Source organism: Salvelinus alpinus, chromosome 21 (genome assembly GCF_045679555.1).
Source record: "Salvelinus alpinus chromosome 21, SLU_Salpinus.1, whole genome shotgun sequence".
Lineage (NCBI taxonomy): Eukaryota > Metazoa > Chordata > Actinopteri > Salmoniformes > Salmonidae > Salvelinus > Salvelinus alpinus.
In genome coordinates this window covers 12,612,707-12,629,887 of record NC_092106.1, presented here as the reverse complement: position 1 = coordinate 12,629,887, position 17,181 = coordinate 12,612,707, and the positions used below count along the sequence as shown (strand labels likewise).

Genomic DNA, 17,181 nt, shown 5'->3' with positions numbered 1-17,181 from the left:
GATGGTCACAAACAGATCTGGAACCAGACTAATTGTACTCTACTGTGCCACAGCCTGTAACACAGTACTACTGTTACTGTACCACAGCCAGCTCTAGCGTTCCTTCTCTATCCTGTCCCAGGTACTGTGGCACTAGCCTGCCTCCTGAGCTGACCTCCTCTGGGCCCCAGATAACCGTGGTGTTTGTGGCTGACGAGGGTGTAGCAGACAGTGGCTTCAACGCTTCCTACCAGGCCATCTCCCTTTCCGAGAGTGAGTCCCCCCATACACAGAGGGGTAGTGTTCAGTAGGAAAGACTGTAGCAAAAAGTTCAGCAACAATAAACAAGGTTCCATTCAGGTAGTACCTCCCCGTTTCACTTCTTACTGAACACGACCCAGATCGGTCTCCCTGTATCTAGTCTATTATGGCTCTTCTAACGTAGAAAATAAGCCAATTTATTAAAACATCTAACAGTGGTTTAAGGGATTTGCACTGGAAATATGAGGAGTGGATCACCCGTTTCCTTGTTTGTGACAGGAACATGCAGTCCTCCTCAGTTTGCGTGCAGCAGTGGGGAGTGCTTGCACCAGGAGTGGCTGTGTGATGGCTGGACTGACTGTGCAGATGGGACAGATGAGCACGACTGTGACAACTCAACCTATCCCCCTTTCAGTGAGCCAACAATACACAACACACACATCATATAATGTGGACCCTGTCTTTCAAAGATAATTCGTAAAATTCCAAATAACTTCACAGATCTTCATTGTAAAGGGTTTAAACACTGTTTCCCATGCTTGTTCATTGAACCATATACAATTAATGAATATGCACCTGTGGAACGGTCGTTAAGACACTAACAGCTTACAGGCGGTAGGCAATTAAGGTCACAGTTATGAAAACTTAGGACACTAAAGGGGCCTTTTTACTGACTCTGAAAAACACCAAAGAAAGATGCCCAGGGTCCCTGCTAATCTGCGTGAACGTGCCTTAGGCATGCTGCAAGGAGGCATGAGGACTGCAGAGGTGGCCAGGGCAATAAATTGCAATGTCCGTACTGTGAGACGCCTAAGACAGCAATACAGGAAGACAGGACGGACAGCTAATCGTCCTCGCAGTGGCAGACCACGTGTAACAACACCTGCACAGGATCGGTACATCGGAACATCACACCTGCGGGACAGGTACACGATGGCAACAACAACTGCTGAGTTACACCAGGAACGCACAATCCCTCCATCAGTGCTCAGACTGTCCGCAATAGGCTGAGAGAGGCTGGACTGAGGGCTTGTAGGCCTGTTGTAAGGCAGGTCCTCACCAGACATCACTGGCAACAACGTCGCCTATGGGCACAAACCCACCGTCGCTGGACCAGACAGGACTGGCAAAAAGTGCTCTTCACTGACGAGTCACAGTTTTGTCTCACCAGGGGTGATGGTTGGATTCGCGTTTATCGTCGAAGGAATGAGCATTACACCAAGGCCTGTACTCTGGAGCGGGATCGATTTGGAGGTGGAGGGTCTGTCATGGTCTGGGGTGGTGTGTCACAGCATCATCGGACTGAGCTTGTTGTCATTGCAGGCAATCTCAACGCTGTGCGTTACAGGGAAGACATCCTCCTCCCTCATGTGGTACCCTTCCTGCAGGATCATCCTGACATGACCCTCCAGCATGACAATGCCACCAGCCATACTGCTTGTTCTGTGCGTGATTTCCTGCAAGACAGGAATGTCAGTGTCCTGCAATGGCCAGCGAAGAGCCCAGATCTCAATCCCATTGAGCACGTCTGGGACCTGTTGGATCGGCGGGTGAGGGCTAGGGCCATTCCCTCCACTAGAAGAGTGGGGTAACATCTCACAGTAAGAACTGGCAAATCTGGTGCAGTCCATGAGGAGATGCACTGCAGTACTTAATGCAGCTGGTGGCCACACCAGATACTGACTGTTACTTTTGATTTTGACCCCCCCCCTTTGTTCAGGGACACATTATTCCATTTCTGTTAGTCACATGTCTGTGAAACTTGTTCAGTTTGTCTCTCAGTTGTTGAATCTTGTTATGTTCATACAAATATTTACACATGTTAAGTTTGCTGAAAATAAACACAGTTGACAGTGAGAGGACGTTTATTTTTTTTATTTTTTACATTTGTATATTTGTAACACAACTGCTAAGCCTTCAGTAGAATGACTCCATTATGACAGACTAGTAGCCTTTTCTGGATCCGTCTCTCCATGCCTCTACCCCAGGCTCGTCCTGTGAGCCCATCGAGGTGGAAATGTGCCAGGGCCTGAGCTACAACCTCACCTCCTTCCCCAACATCTGGCTGTCCATTGCTGACCAGAGAGAGGCAGCCACGCTGCTCCGCCAGTACATGGTGAGACCGCACACCTGGCCTATCAACACACAACCACACCGAACAATAGCAATTTCACATGAAATTGATATTTTATTTAATGGGTTTTCAGTTAACTTGAACATTATTTGTAACATAATATAGGTGCATAGCGGTAGAGGCTGCTGAGGGGAGGACAACTCATAATAATGTCCATAATGGAAGGGTATCAAACACATGGTTTTCATGTGTTTGATACCATTCACTCCATTCCAGCCATTACTCGTTTCTACCACGATAAATCAACTACACACTGAACAATACCATAAATGGGATGTGCAGGACTTCCCTTAAGTGTTTGATTCTGATGGAGCTAGATACTGTACAGCCGCTCTCTAACTCTCTCCTCTGTGGTTTGTGGTTATTACTAGGTGCTGATGGAGCTGGCGTGTTTCCAGCCCCTGCGCAGGCTGGTGTGCGGGATGTTCATGCCCCACTGCAGCCCTCAGGGTGGGGTGCTGCAGCCCTGCCGGTCAGTGTGCTCCTGGGCAGAGCAGCAGTGTAGTCAGGCCCTGGACGTATTCACCTTCAGCTGGCCCTTCAACTGCCACCTGCTGCCTGACTCCCAAGACCCTATGGAGTGCTCCAGTCCCTGATGCCTCTGTAGCTTAGCACTTGCCCCCCTGAATGTGCTACAGTACAACCATAGTAATGAGAGGAAGCCAATGCAGGACTGACTAGAAGAACTCTTAAGAATACCATCAAAGCTCCAATCTTTTCAAGGAATCTTGGAGACATGCAATAAAGAATCACAATGTTGCACTCTGCAGACTCAATATGGTGCTAGCTTTGTACAGCATAATACAGATGTATGGAACAGAACTGGTTGGAGTTTACGTGGGAATAGAAAATAAATGTACATATTAACAAAAACATTATGGAATTTTACATACTGTAGCTTGATGTTTTGCAAATGTGTGTGATTGGACCATGCATTTTTTGTATAATGAATTTGACTGAATTATGTTTTCCTTTTCAACAACCAGAGACAATACCTGCATGTTGTACATCAAATGCACATTTGTTGCACTATATTTATTTCTGTCTGCAAGTTCTAAAATAATGATTGATCTTGTCCAGAATCCTATGGAAATAACATTTAAAAAAGGATAGAATCAGAAAACATTTGACACACCGAAACATGGTGCGTGGTGCGTGAAACATGGTGCTTTCATAAGGTTAGTGAATGAATGAACTGTCGAGATTTGACCTTTCTCAGGAATACTGTAGGTTATTATGTCAGTATTATAAAATACAGTGACATTACAATCCAGTGGCTTTGACATGGAAGGTGATTGTTCCTTACATGACCCTACCTGATATCTCATATATTCAATATATCACTTCTGACATGTACGGTTATAATGGATACATTGACTATAAGAAGTCCTCAATTGATCTATAACCCCCAATGATTGATTTCACATATGAAACAAATCAATTGATTATTCTATAATCACAAATACACTATACTTTACAAAAAAACAGTAGTGATGGCTGACATGATTGGTTGTCATGGTGGCATGATGAGTTTGAGCGTGTGTTCGAGGGCTACGGCAGTGAGGCCCCACACGCGGTGCTTCCCGTTGCGGATCACGGGCAAAGTGTATCCATATCGCTCACCGGTACGGAAGTTGGTGTATCCCCGATTCTGTGGGCTGCATACGTGGGAGAGTGACAGGGTGAAGATCTCTTCTACCTGAGATACAAAAGTAAATACAATTTTAACTCCATGTTAGGCGGTAATAGTGTTATTTCAGCCCAAAGGAAAAAAAGAGTGATTGTAACATTTGAAAAAAAGAGTTATTGTAACTGTACCTCGGCAGGATTTGGCTTGAACGACAACGCCTCCAGGGGGCCGAGGTTGGCCAGTACAGGGGCTATCATCATTCCAGACTGAGAGAAAATGTGCCATGATTAGAAAAAGCAGCAGATCAACAACTTACATAGTGAAGACATACTCATATTAAGAAATGTTTCACTGAAAGAATACTACCCCATCTTAAATGGTGTAGAGCAGAGGGGAGCTACTAACTGTCAGTGCGTCACACAGAAAGGGATGGGGATCATGAAGGATTATGGGTAGGGTTAAGGTCCTCACCATATCCCTGAGTGGTTTCAGCACGCCCCACACTTGGCTTGTTGCCACAGTGACGCCCAGTTCCTCACCAGCTTCTCGCAGGGCGGTGTCCACAACGTCCTTGTCCGAGGGGTCACGCTTGCCCCCTGCAAAACTGGACATTCACACAGCACTGTCAATTTCCAGCCTTATGTATGACTTCATACATTCATTTACATGACAATATTGTGAAAACACACTAATAAAGTTGTCAATTTCAGAGTAATTAAGTTCTGTCATATGACATCATATGTCAAACATTAAATACCCCAAAGCAGTGGGAATGGTGCAGGAGTCTGTGGTTACCTGACATCACCCTTGTGTCTGCCCTTCAGTGCTGTGGATCTGAGGGTGAAGAGGAAGGCGGGCTCTCCCTCCACAGAGCAAAGAGAGACCAGCACGGACGCCCAATTCCCCTGGGCCTCACTGGACCCCCTCTTCCCCCGGAAGTCCTTCTCATAAAGAGCCACGTTAGGCCCCAGGCTCTGCCGGCAACGTGCCTCGTTCACCAGTGAAAGGCACTCCCTCAGGGCACCCTCCGGGCAGGAGGCAGCAGCCTGGTGCAGGCCGCGGCTCTGGAGTGAAAGGCTTCTCTGGGGATCCACAGTCCACAGTTTGGGTGTGGACGCAAGCAGTCTGTGAAAAATGTCCTTGCCACTTCGAACAGGACTGTAACTATTACTTTTAACACTGAATGTGACGTTCACCTTCTCCTCAGCAGATAAACATTGGCTACCATTGTCAATTTGCCTCCTTTGTAGAAGGCACTTGAGGTCACTAAAACATCCAGGGACTTTAGAATTGTCCAAATGTTCCAATAAAGTGGTTTTCGAAGGGTCACATGCTACAAGCACCGGCAGTCGTGGTGTACGTTTCAAAAAAACAAAGCTAGAGTCCTGAGACAATTGAGGGCGGTTGGGAGGGGTGGCTTTTTGTAAGGGGTGTGGAGGTGCAGCGTTTAGGAGACAACTCCCACAACAGGAGGTGCCTCTGCTAACAAGTTGTGAAGAAATGGCTGAAGAGAGAGATACTGCCTCCTCCCCTCCATCCCCCTGACAGAGACTTCTCCCTGTTTTGGGTCCAGTCCACCTCTGACAGGCGTGCTCAGTTAGGGCAGGCACGTTGAGGTCTCTGCCAGACAGCTGCAGGGGTCTGTGGGTCCTGACAGGGCATGTCAAGGCCAGAATCTGTGGACTCCTGAACATTCTTTGAAAACAGAGACGAGACAAAATAATAATTTCCATTGCTCCACTAAACAAGGCTCAATGGTTATGTTAATGTTTTTAAGTAAACCTATTTTGACATGAGTACAGTACAAAGAAATTGGTTCTCCTCACTCTTCACTGCAGCAGTGGTTCTCAAACCATTCCTCGGGGATCTCCCGCAGCTCATGAATTTCCAGTGCTAGCACACCTGATTCAAGTTGCCAAATAATCATGCCCTTAATAAACTTAAGGGAATCAGGTGTGCTAACGTTACTTCAGGGCTACAATACAATTGTGACACGTCTGGTGGTCCCCGAGGTGAGGTTTGAGAACAGTTATTCAAGACTACTGTAATACAAACAAACAAAAAGCTTAACATAGGTCATTTAAGATAGCACATTCTGTAGGTAACATTGTGCAACTACGCTGAAAGTTCAAGTTGCTGTCTGCTAATGTTAGCTGCTAGCACAATGCAAACTCAATCTGGCAAATGGCTAGCTAACGTTAGTGTTATAACCAACGCTATTCAAGGTTGTTAGTTAACGTTAGCTAGTTAAGTGTCTTACCAGTCAGCTACTTTCAAAATGGTTTAAAGTTAACGTTAGCTATTATCAAAGTTGTCAAACAAATCCAATTCGGGTCTAGCTGTAGCTAACGTTGCAGTTGTTCTAGCTAGTGAGGCAATGTTCCCAAGCTGTCAAATACATTTTGCTAGCAAGCTTTCGCATGCAACTAGTACGAACAAATAAAGTTAATCACATCTCACAAGGATCCCAATCTTATTCCAGGTCCGGTAAGAAACGGAGGTTAATGAAACCCCGGGTCCACCTCCCTAAACAACTAAAATAAATATTACATAGCGGTAGACAACTGACCTTGAACATCGACAGCTAGCTACTGCGCCAGTACCCAATATGTCGCTGAAAAAGCTTCATGTCAATCACTTGCCCTTACAAGGTGAAACGTTATCAACCATTTAGAGTTGCCATACCACAAATAATATAAGGCATGTCAAACCATTAACTAAATATAAACGTGTATGTCGTTAAGATTTACAAAAGAAAATAACTAGGACTATACTCATTTCTTATTTGAAGCAGGGCAATTCCACGGTGACAGAATTTCTAGGAGACTCAGATTTTTCACTTAATGTATGCCATTCAAAAACCATTGCCTTTAAAAGTTTAACAAACCATGACTAAGCACAATGACTACTTTGAACAATTTACACAGAATATTTTACAAAACAACATTTACTGGAAGAACTGGGCAGATGCAAATTTTGGTAAAATAATTTCTGTAAAATCTTTTATTAACAAAATAAATTTGACCATGTTTTCCAAGAACTCTTAACCCATTTGTTCCCAAATTTTCCCCAACCTTGCCACAAGGCAAATGTTACGCCATAACCGTGGCATGTAATCCTTTTTGTTTTTATATATATATACACTGCTCAAAAAAAAAAAGGGAACACTTAAACAACACAATGTAACTCCAAGTCAATCACACTTCTGTGAAATCAAACTGTCCACTTAGGATGCAACACTGATTGACAATAAATTTCACATGCTGTTGTGCAAATGGAATAGACAAAAGGTGGAAATTATAGGCAATTAGCAAGACACCCCCAATAAAGGAGTGGTTCTGCAGGTGGTGACCACAGACCACTTCTCAGTTCCTATGCTTCCTGGCTGATGTTTTGGTCACTTTTGAATGCTGGCGGTGCTTTCACTCTAGTGGTAGCATGAGACGGAGTCTACAACCCACACAAGTGGCTCAGGTAGTGCAGCTCATCCAGGATGGCACATCAATGCGAGCTGTGGCAAGAAGGTTTGCTGTGTCTGTCAGCGTAGTGTCCAGAGCATGGAGGCGCTACCAGGAGACAGGCCAGTACATCAGGAGACGTGGAGGAGGCCGTAGGAGGGCAACAACCCAGCAGCAGGACCACTACCTCCGCCTTTGTGCAAGGAGGAGCACTGCCAGAGCCCTGCAAAATGACCTCCTGCAGGCCACAAATGTGCATGTGTCTGCTCAAACGGTCAGAAACAGACTCCATGAGGGTGGTATGAGGGCCCGACGTCCACAGGTGGGGGTTGTGCTTACAGCCCAACACCGTGCAGGACGTTTGGCATTTGCCAGAGAACACCAAGATTGGCAAATTCGCCACTGGCGCCCTGTGCTCTTCACAGATGAAAGCAGGTTCACACTGAGCACATGAGCACATGTGACAGACGTGACAGAGTCTGGAAACGCCGTGGAGAACGTTCTGCTGCCTACAACATCCTCCAGCATGACCGGTTTGGCGGTGGGTCAGTCATGGTGTGGGGTGGCATTTCTTTGTGGGGCCGCACAGCCCTCCATGTGCTCGCCAGAGGTAGCCTGACTGCCATTAGGTACCGAGATGAGATCCTCAAAACCTGCACAGGATCGGTACATCCGAACATCACACCTACGGTACAGGTACAGGATGGCAACAACAACTGCCCGAGTTACACCAGGAACGCCCAATCCCTCCATCAGTGCTCAGACTATCCGCAATAGGCTGAGAGAGGCTGGACTGAGGGCTTGTAGGCCTGTTGTAAGGCAGATGGTCGGATACACCGAGGCCTGTACTCTGGAGCGGGATCGACTTGGAGGTGGAGGGTCTGTCATGGTCTGGGGCGGTGTGTCACAGCATCATCGAACTGAGCTTGTTGTCATTGCAGGCAATCTCAACGCTGTGCGTTACAGGGAAGACATCCTCCTCCCTCATGTGGTACCCTTCCTGCAGGCTCATCCTGACATGACCCTCCAGCATGACAATGCCACCAGCTATACTGCTTGTTCTGTGCATGATTTCCTGCAAGACAGAAATGTCAGTGTTCTGTCATGGCCAGCGAAGAGCCCGGATCTCAATCCCATTGAGCATGTCTGAGACCTGTTGGATTGGAGGGGGAGGGCTAGGGCCATTTCCCCCCCAGAAATGTCCGGGAACTTGCAGGTGCCTTGGTGGAAGAGTGGGGTAACATCTCACAGCAAGAACTGGCAAAACTGGCAAAAAAGTCCATGAGGAGGAGATGCACTGCAGTACTTAATGCAGCTGGTGTACTTAATACGGACTGTTACTTTGGATTTTGACCCCCCCCCCCCCCCCCCCTTTGTTCAGGGACACATTATTCAATTTCTGTTAGTAACATGTCTGTGGAACTTGTTCAGTTTATGTCTCAGTTGTTGAATCTTGTTAAGTTTGCTGAAAATAAACGCAGTTGACAGTGAGAGGATGTTTTGTGTGTGTGTGTTTTTATATATATATATATACTAACATTCAAAAGTTTGGGGTCAATTAGAAATGTCCTTGATTTTTTTAAAGAAAATCCCATTTTTGTCCATTAAAATAACATCATATTGATCAGAAATACAGTGTAGACATTGTAAATGACTACGTAGCTGGAAACATCAGATTTTTTATGAAATGTCTACATGGGCGTACAGAGGCCCGTTATCAGCAACCATCACTCCTGTGTTCCAATGGCACATTATGTTAGCTAATCCAAGTTTATAATTTTAAAAAGTTTAATTGATCATTACAAAACCCTTTTGCAATTATGTTAACACAGGTGAAATCTGTTGTTCTGATTAAAGAAGCAATAAAACTCAAAATGGCCAGAAACAAAACTTTCTTCGGAAACTCGTCAGTCTTTTCTTGTTCTGAGAAATGAAGGCTATTCCATGTGAGAAATTGACAAGAAACTGAAGATCTCGTACCATGCTGTGTACTACTCCCTTCACAGAACAGCGCAAACTGGCTAACCAGAATAGAAAGAGTGGGAGTACATTAGAGTGTCTAGTTTGAGAAACAGACGCCTCACAAGTCTTCAACTGGCAGCTTCATTAAATCATACCCGCAAAACACCAGTCTCAACGTCAAAAGTGAAGTTGCGACTCCAGGATGCTGGCCTTCTAGGCAGAGATGCAAAGAAAAAGCCATGTCTCAGACTGGCCAATGAAAAGATTAAGATGGGCAAAATAACGCAGACACTGGACAGAGGAACTCTGCCTAGAAGGCCAGTCTGAGATATTTGTATATGTGGACATACCCTTTGCTTACAGGTGTATGTAATCGAGCACACAGCCATGCAATCTCCGTAGACAAACATTGGCAGTAGAATGGCCTTACTGAAGAGCTCAGTGACTTTCAATGTGGCACCGTCATAGGATGCCTCCTTTCCAAAAAGTCAGTTTGTAAAATTTCTGCCCTGCTAGAGCTGCCCCGGTCAACTGTAAGTGCTAGTATTGTGAAGTGGAAACCTCTCTGCGCATTAACAGCTCAGCCGCGAAGTGGTAGGCCACACAAGCTCACAGAACGGGACTGCCGAGTGCTGAAGCGCGTAAAAATCGCCTGTCCTCAGTTTCAACACTTAATACCGAGTTCCAAACTGGCACTGGAAGCAACATCGGCACAAACACTGTTCGCTGGGAGCGTCATGAAATTGCTTTCCATGGCCGAGCAGCCGCACACAAGCCTAAGATCACCATGCCCAAACCAAACATCTTCTGAAGTGGTGTAAATCTCTCCGCCTTTGGACTCTGGAGTAGAGCAAATATGTTCTCTGGAGGGATGAATCATGCTTCACTATCTAGCAGTCTGACGGACGAATCTAAGGCCCTTTCTTGTTTCGGCATGGCAAGGCCCCCGTGCACCAAGCGAGGTTCATACATAAATGGTTTGTTGATTTTGTTGAGATGTTCCAACATCTAGTAGAAAGCCTTCCCAGAAGAGTGGAGGTTGATGTAGCAGCAAAGGGGGGGACCAACTCCATATTAATGCCTATGATTTTGGAATGAGATGTTCGACGAGCAGGTGTCCACATACTTTTGGACGTGTGTGTGTGTACTGTATGTAAAATAATAAGTGTCACATTTGTGACCAAAGGTAACACACTGCTCTACCTTTAATAAAATTAGCAATTTCCCCAATATATATTTACCCCAGCCCACTTACTTCCTATACAGCAAATGCTCTGGCAAACAAACAAACAAAACACCATCCAACCTGGAACTGAGTGAGTAATGCTTAGTCTGAAGCTATTTTTTTACTTTCAAAAGCCAAGAAGAAAAATACATTACAATGATACATTTGACTTTATAAGGACTGAATGCTAAGGCTACCAAGCTTGCTAGGACAAAGAGATACAACTTCAATTAACACTGACATGTGAAGTGACTTCATTAGCTGTGGTTGCTGATGCAAATATGGTTGAATCATCAGCATACATGTACACACATGCTTTGGCCTCGAGAGCTGTCCTGCGGTACACCACACTTTACAGATTTGACAGAGAAGCTTCCATTAAAGAAAACACTTTGAGTTCTACTAGATAGATGGCTCGGAATCTACGATATGGCAGAGGTTGAAAAGCCATAACACATATGTTTTTCAACAACATTTTATGGTTAATAATATCAAAGGCTGCACTGAAATTTAACAGTACAGCTCCCACAATCTTCTTATCAATTTCCTTCAACCAATCATCAGTCATTTTTGTCATGTTGAGTGCCCTTTCTCTAAAAGCATGCTGTTAATTTGTTTACAGATAAATATTTGGTCAAACATAATTTTTTCCAACAGTTTGCTAAGAGCTGGCTGCAAGCTTATAGGTCTGCTGCTGGAACCAGTAAAGGCCCGCTTTACCATTCTCGGGTAGCGGAATTACTTTGGCTTCCCTCCAGGCCTGAGGACAAAGACTTTCCTCTAGACTCAGATTAAAGATATGACAGATAGGAGAGAGAGCTATAGAGTCAGCTACCATCCTCAGTAGAGTAGCTTTCCATCTAAATTATCAAAGCCAGGAGGTTTGTCATTATTGATAGATAATAATCTTTCCACTTCTCCCACACTAACTTTATAACACCCAATGCTTTTCTTTCATTATTTCGTTTTTTATGCATGAATACGATGTCCCACTGTACGTTGTTGGCATTTCATGCCTAAGTTTGCTCACTTTGCCAATGAAGCAATAATTAAAATAATTGGCAATATCAAATGGTTTTGTGATGAATAAGTAATCTGATTTGATGAAAGATGGAGTGGAATTTGTCTTTCTGCCCATAACTTCATTTAAAGTACTCTACAACAAAAAATGTGATAATCATTATATCATTGATCTTGGCTTCATAATACAGTTTCTTCTTTTTGTTGAGTTTAGTCATATAATTTCTCAATTTGCGGTAAATTAGCTGGTCAGATGTGCAGCCAGACTTATTAGCCACTCTTTTTGCACCATCTCTTTCAACCATACAGTTTTTCAATTCCTCATCAATCCATGGAGCCTTAACAGTTCTAACAGTCAGTTTTTTAACAGGTGCATGTTTATCAATAATTGGAAGAAGCAATTTCATAAATTCATCAAGTGCAGCATCTGGAAGCTCCTTATTTATTACATCAGACCAACAAATATTTTTAACATCATCCACATAAGAGTCTTTTGTATATCATCCACATAAAAATCTTTTGTATGATCTCATACACTATTTTAGGCCCAGCTTTTGGAACTTTGGCTTTCCTGGATATAGCCACTGTATTGTGATCACTTTATCCAATGGGTACGGATACAGCTTTAGAACAAAGTTCTACAGTATTAGTAAAAATGTGATCGATACATGTGGATGATATAGTTCCTGTAGTGTTTGTAAACACCCTGGTAGGTTGATTAATAACCTGAACCAGATTACAGGCACTGGTTACAGTGAGAAGCTTCCTCTTGAGCGGACTCAAGGATCCTCTAGGATCAGATTATAAAAATGTTGACAGAAAACCAGTCAATATTAAGGTCCCCAAGAAAGTAGATCTCTGTTTACATCACATACACTATCAAGCATTTCACACATATTATTTAGATACTGACTGTTAGCACTTGGTGGCCTATAGAAACACCCCAAAAGAAAAGGCGGTGTATTTATTTTAACAAGAACTAGGCTATTTATATCCACAGAGAAGGTGAAAATGTGGTTCCTTCTTGGAGAATGTGAAAAACCTGTTGGTTAAAAAATGTAGACAACTGAGGCGGTCCTGCAACTACAGTGTTTTTGCCTCATCAATGTGACTGTGACATTTTTTACATTCATTTTTATTTAACCTTTATTGAAGGAAAAAGGAAACCGCACAGTGCTCTTGATGAGGCCGATACGTAAGCTTATTAAAGATCAGTGATACGATCAAGAGCAGTGTGCGGTTTCCTGTTTCCTTCATCTTGTTCAACTGTTGCCATGCACCTGCAAATAAGATTGCTCAGATGTGCGAGTGCCTTTTGAATTTAACCTTTATTTAACTTGGCAAGTCAATTAAGAACAAATTCTTATTTACAATGATGGCCTACCCCGGCCAAACCCTTACATCAGTCAGAATGTTTTGGAAACTCCTTTCCGGTCTTACCTGTTTTTCCTGCCTCACCCAAGCCCAGCTCATTTTGGTTTTAACCAGCATGCTGTGACATTTGGGAAGCATTGGCAGTCTTACTTAGAATGACTGTGGTCCACTCTATCTCCAGGACCTACATTTCCCACCACCATGGCCACTGCCGCATGGCCTGAGGAGGAGTTTGTGTGCTCTGTCTGTCTGGAGACGCTACGTGACCCTGCCACGTTGCCCTGTGGTCACACGTACTGCCTGCCCTGCATCCAGGGGCACTGGGACCGGAATGAGGCCAAGGGTCAGTGTAACTGCCCCCAGTGTAGGCAGGTCTTCACCCCACGACCCTCTCTGGCCAAGAGCACAGTGCTAGTGGAGGCCATGGAGAAGCTGAGAAGAAAGGGCATCCAGGAGCATCTCTACCTCTCCATCTCGTCTGCCCCACCATCCATGCCTGTCTACCTGGAGGTGTGTTCGGACACAGGCCTTCGCCAAGGGGGGATGTACCCCCAGCTGCCAGTCGTCAGCCACAGGCTTTGCCCTCAACACCAGCGGCCCCTAGAGCTCTACTGCCATGACGATAAGGAGTGTGTGTGTGACGAATGTTGTCGTCATGGACACAAGGGCCACCGTGTGGTTAAGTCAGAAGAGGAAAGGAAGGAGAGACAGGTAAAGAACCATGACTGTGTGTTTTGTCTGTTGCCACAACTATTTTATTTGAATATAACGGCATCATTTGAATTTGAGAAAATACTGGGTGCTTGAGAGAATCCGGTGTTTCTGTATACTGTGTCCCTATGTGCAGAGGGAGCTAGTTCCGATGCAGGCCGAGACACAGAGGAGGATCCAAGAGATGGAGAAGGAGCTCAAGGAGTTCCCACAAGCTGCCCAGCTCCACAAAGTAAAGGAAACCCCTCATCAATGGCAGTATGAGTAAAATATGTTGTGGTTACATAATTTGTTGTCAGAGCCTAGTAGTTAGTCACAGTTTCATAACACTCTGTCCCCTCTTTCACTTTTTCCTCTTCCTCCTCGTCTCTCCCCCTCTATCCATCCCTCCATTTATGCCTTGCTTCTCTCAATGTCTGTGTCCCCTCTCTTCCCAGAGCTCAGTCCATGCCCTACAAAAGGAGGGTGTAGAGCTCTTCTCTGAGCTGGTGAAGAGTGTGGAGCTGATGGGTACCGAGGTCGGGGAGCTGCTTTGTACCCATGAGGCCTCCATGGGCAGCCGGTCTGAGGGCCACATCCACAAACTGGAGCAGGAGCTGGCCCAGCTCCGCAGGAAAGACCAGGAACTCAGCAGACTGGCCAGCATGCAGGACCACATCTGCTTCTTAAAGGTACAAGGGGACAAGATAATGGGATTGAGATGATGACAGTTTAATTCAGACAAGTGCCAATGACCATCCTCACCACTAGGTGTTATTGTCTTAATCTATCGTCCTTCACAGAATTTCTTCACCCTGGAGCCCCTCACACAGAATGGGGGCAGAGAGGGGGTAGGGCTGGGTGAGGAGGCCCTTGTGTCTGAGATTCAAACCGTGATGGAAGAGCTAAGAGATGGACTAAAGGATCTCTGTAAATCCAGCATGGCCAAGATCTTCCGAACTGGTGAGTCCATGGGTGTTTCAATAGCCTGAAACATATACAGGGAAATTAGGACCTGTTTTACTATTTTCCCTTTTGATTGTGTTGGTTCTGTTGAGAATGATCAAAGGTTGAGCAGTATATGCTTCTCAATATTACTGAAACTGTTTCTTGCTTGTAGTGAATGATGCCACTCTTAGTCCGTCTCAGTTGTTCAGTGGTCAAGCTGCAGGGAACGGAGCATCTACTGACAACAATCAGGTGGCTACACAAAACACAGGTAAGCATCTACAAGTCATGCTAAAAGAAAAAGAAAACACAGAAAGGTGCAGCTGCCATTTCCTATCAGAATGTTAGTCTTTTTTTATTTGTATTAATCTCTCTGCAGCTTCCAAGGTGCCATCAAACCCTCGACTGAACACAGGTAAATGTTTCATTCAGTCTTTGTATGAGAAGATTATCAACCTTTAATAACAGACTAAAGATGCTTTCCCCTTGTTGCATTTTAGTATGTGAAATAACATTAAACCCTTCACCTCTACCTGCACCTAGCCGATTAAACTCAACTCCACGGAGTTGAGCAGCGACTAGTGTCGGCGGACTGGAGCTCCAACGTCACATATAGACGTTTTTATAAAAAGCTCCCAGAGAATAGCCAGCAATTACACACATTGTGCACTATTCTTTGGGTGCTGAAATCAGTCGTTTTTGATAAAAACGTCATTTTATGTGACGTCGGAGCTCCAGTCCACCCATACTCATCTCGATCATAAATCGTTGAGTTCAGTCGGCTGCCTCCACCAAGACCTCGAGGTAAACGCATTAAGAGTATTCTGAAAAAAGTTAAAGTTTCAGAATAACCGTAAAAACAGCTTTCTTATTTTCTCACCTCTATTGCTTTTCTTTAGTGAATGAGGTGACATCAACAAACTTTCTACGTTAACCTCCATTACCTCCAACTGGACCTCAAGATAAATGTATAAACAGCAGTTTGAGGATTTTTCAGTGTAGTTCCAAAGTTTGCATTAAAATGCAAATAAAATGTTGACATTAAACATTTTTATTTTCTCTCACTTTTAGTGAACCAGGTGACCACTGTTGGTTTGGCAAACCCAGAGCCGAAAACCAGAGAAGAAATGCTCAAATGTGAGTACCCCTTTTACTGCTTTTCACCCTTTAAATAGTAATAGAAATGGAGCCAAATTCACCATTGAAGCATCTTCAGATCTTCAGACAACAAAAGTGAGTGTGGACTACAAAGGAAGACAATAGCATCACCAGTCTTTCCTGTATTTCTCCATGTAGTTTGCTTAAATCCAAAATTCGACCCCAACACTGCGTACCGCCACCTGAAACTGGGTGATGGGGATCGTAAAGCCACTCTGAAAGCAGAGAAGCAGAACCAGCCGGAGCACCCCGACCGTTTCATCTACTGGAGACAGATACTGTGCAGGGAGCCCCTGGCTGGAAGCCCTCACTACTGGGAGACAGAGTCGACGGGCCAGAAGGTGAGTTATTACTGGCATAGAAATAGAATTCACGGAAGGGACCCAGTGTCCCAGACTACGACCACGTTTGACTCGAATACTCATGCGTACACACCAGTGGAGGCTGCTGAGGGGAGGATGGCTCATAATAATGGCTGGAATGGAGTCGATGGAATGTTATCAACCACATACACACCACGTGTTTGATACCATTCCATTGGCTCCATTCCAGACATTATGAGCCGTTCTCCCCTCAGCAGCCTCTACTGGTACACACTCAATCTAATTATATTTCTATGGTTGCTCCCTCGTCATTAAGATCACATCAACTTATGTTATGTTCTTGAGAGGTGCCCTTGATTTGAATCTATCATCAATTTAGTTTTCACTATTTTGGCTATGAGTATTTTACTTTGTTTTTATTGTTTGTCACTCAGATCACTATCGGCGTGGCCTACAGAGACTTGGGCAGGAAGGAGGCTGACGACAGCAGCAGGCTGGGCTACAATGAGCAGTCTTGGAGCCTGAACTGGTCTGGGACGTGCTTCTCCATGTGGCACGCTGGGAAGGAGACCCAGCTAAGTTCAACCAAGGCTCGCAGGCTGGGGGTGTACCTGGACCAACATGAAGGAGTACTGGCCTTCTACAGGATCTCCAACAACCAGGCCCATCTCATCCACTCCCTCCAGACAGACTTTACTGGCCCCCTCTATCCCGGGTTCCGCTTCTGGTCAGGGGTTGGGGCGTCTGTGACTCTATGTCAACTGGACTAGGCTGGCATCTGGTCGTTCAGATCCATTCTGGAAGCCATGAGAAGGAAGTCAGCAATGACAATACAGTGCTCAGTGCTTAACAACAGTTTATAGAACTGAGAGGAAAGTTCCAGTATTAGATGCTGATTTGCTGATAGCTTGTTCCAGCCATATCTCAGCTGCTGTCCTATTGTAATGTGCCCTTTTGGATTGTAAGAGTTATATTCAAATGCATGATAAATAAATAAATAAAAAATGAGCATAAACAAA

At 44.8% G+C, this 17,181-nt stretch overlaps 3 protein-coding genes across 8 annotated transcripts in view; 2 read left to right on the top strand and 1 right to left on the bottom strand.

The window, feature by feature from the left end:
• LOC139547844 (membrane frizzled-related protein-like) overlaps nt 1-3,249 on the top strand; it is a 7,479-nt gene extending 4,230 nt beyond the window's left edge. The window contains exons 10-13 of the mRNA XM_071356970.1: nt 122-252; nt 520-654; nt 2,229-2,356; nt 2,746-3,249. Coding sequence (XP_071213071.1) covers nt 122-252; nt 520-654; nt 2,229-2,356; nt 2,746-2,970 — 619 coding nt within the window. The 3' untranslated portion in view covers nt 2,971-3,249. The remainder of the gene's footprint in view (nt 1-121; nt 253-519; nt 655-2,228; nt 2,357-2,745) is intronic.
• Nucleotides 2,101-6,725, bottom strand: nudt8 (nudix hydrolase 8). Of its 6 annotated transcripts, XM_071356973.1 has the most exons (6): nt 5,831-6,258; nt 4,800-5,699; nt 4,476-4,608; nt 4,193-4,270; nt 3,998-4,073; nt 2,101-3,006 (listed from the first exon to the last, which is right to left on the bottom strand). In XM_071356973.1, the coding sequence occupies exons 1-6, from the start codon at nt 5,929-5,931 to the stop codon at nt 2,948-2,950; spliced, it is 1,347 nt and encodes a 448-aa protein (XP_071213074.1). In that variant the 5' UTR covers nt 5,932-6,258; the 3' UTR covers nt 2,101-2,947. The 6 variants fall into 6 exon arrangements, with proteins under 6 accessions (XP_071213074.1, XP_071213079.1, XP_071213076.1 ...); XM_071356978.1 differs by lacking the exon at nt 5,831-6,258 and adding an exon at nt 6,574-6,725 and having other exon boundaries at nt 2,101-4,073; XM_071356975.1 differs by lacking the exon at nt 5,831-6,258 and adding an exon at nt 6,458-6,635 and having other exon boundaries at nt 2,101-4,073.
• ftr86 (finTRIM family, member 86) lies at nt 5,953-17,181 on the top strand. The gene is made up of 10 exons (XM_071356971.1): nt 5,953-6,016; nt 13,225-13,754; nt 13,891-13,986; nt 14,192-14,425; nt 14,537-14,696; nt 14,854-14,952; nt 15,061-15,096; nt 15,753-15,818; nt 15,978-16,180; nt 16,597-17,181. Exons 2-10 carry the CDS (start codon nt 13,245-13,247, stop codon nt 16,930-16,932), a joined length of 1,740 nt encoding a protein of 579 aa, XP_071213072.1. The 5' UTR covers nt 5,953-6,016; nt 13,225-13,244; the 3' UTR covers nt 16,933-17,181.

Coding starts and splice junctions, on each gene's coding strand:
- nudt8 (XM_071356972.1), bottom strand. CDS start 5,931: ATGATTATTTGGCAACTTGAATCAGGTGTGCTAGCACTGGAAATTCAT. Junction 4,609..4,799: donor AGACACAAGGGTGATGTCAG/GTAACCACAGAC, acceptor GTGAATGTCCAG/TTTTGCAGGGGGCAAGCGTG. Junction 4,074..4,192: donor TCAAGCCAAATCCTGCCGAG/GTACAGTTACAA, acceptor TTTGTATCTCAG/GTAGAAGAGATCTTCACCCT.
- ftr86 (XM_071356971.1), top strand. CDS start 13,245: ATGGCCACTGCCGCATGGCCTGAGGAGGAGTTTGTGTGCTCTGTCTGT. Junction 13,755..13,890: donor AGGAAAGGAAGGAGAGACAG/GTAAAGAACCAT, acceptor CCCTATGTGCAG/AGGGAGCTAGTTCCGATGCA. Junction 15,819..15,977: donor CAGAGAAGAAATGCTCAAAT/GTGAGTACCCCT, acceptor TTCTCCATGTAG/TTTGCTTAAATCCAAAATTC.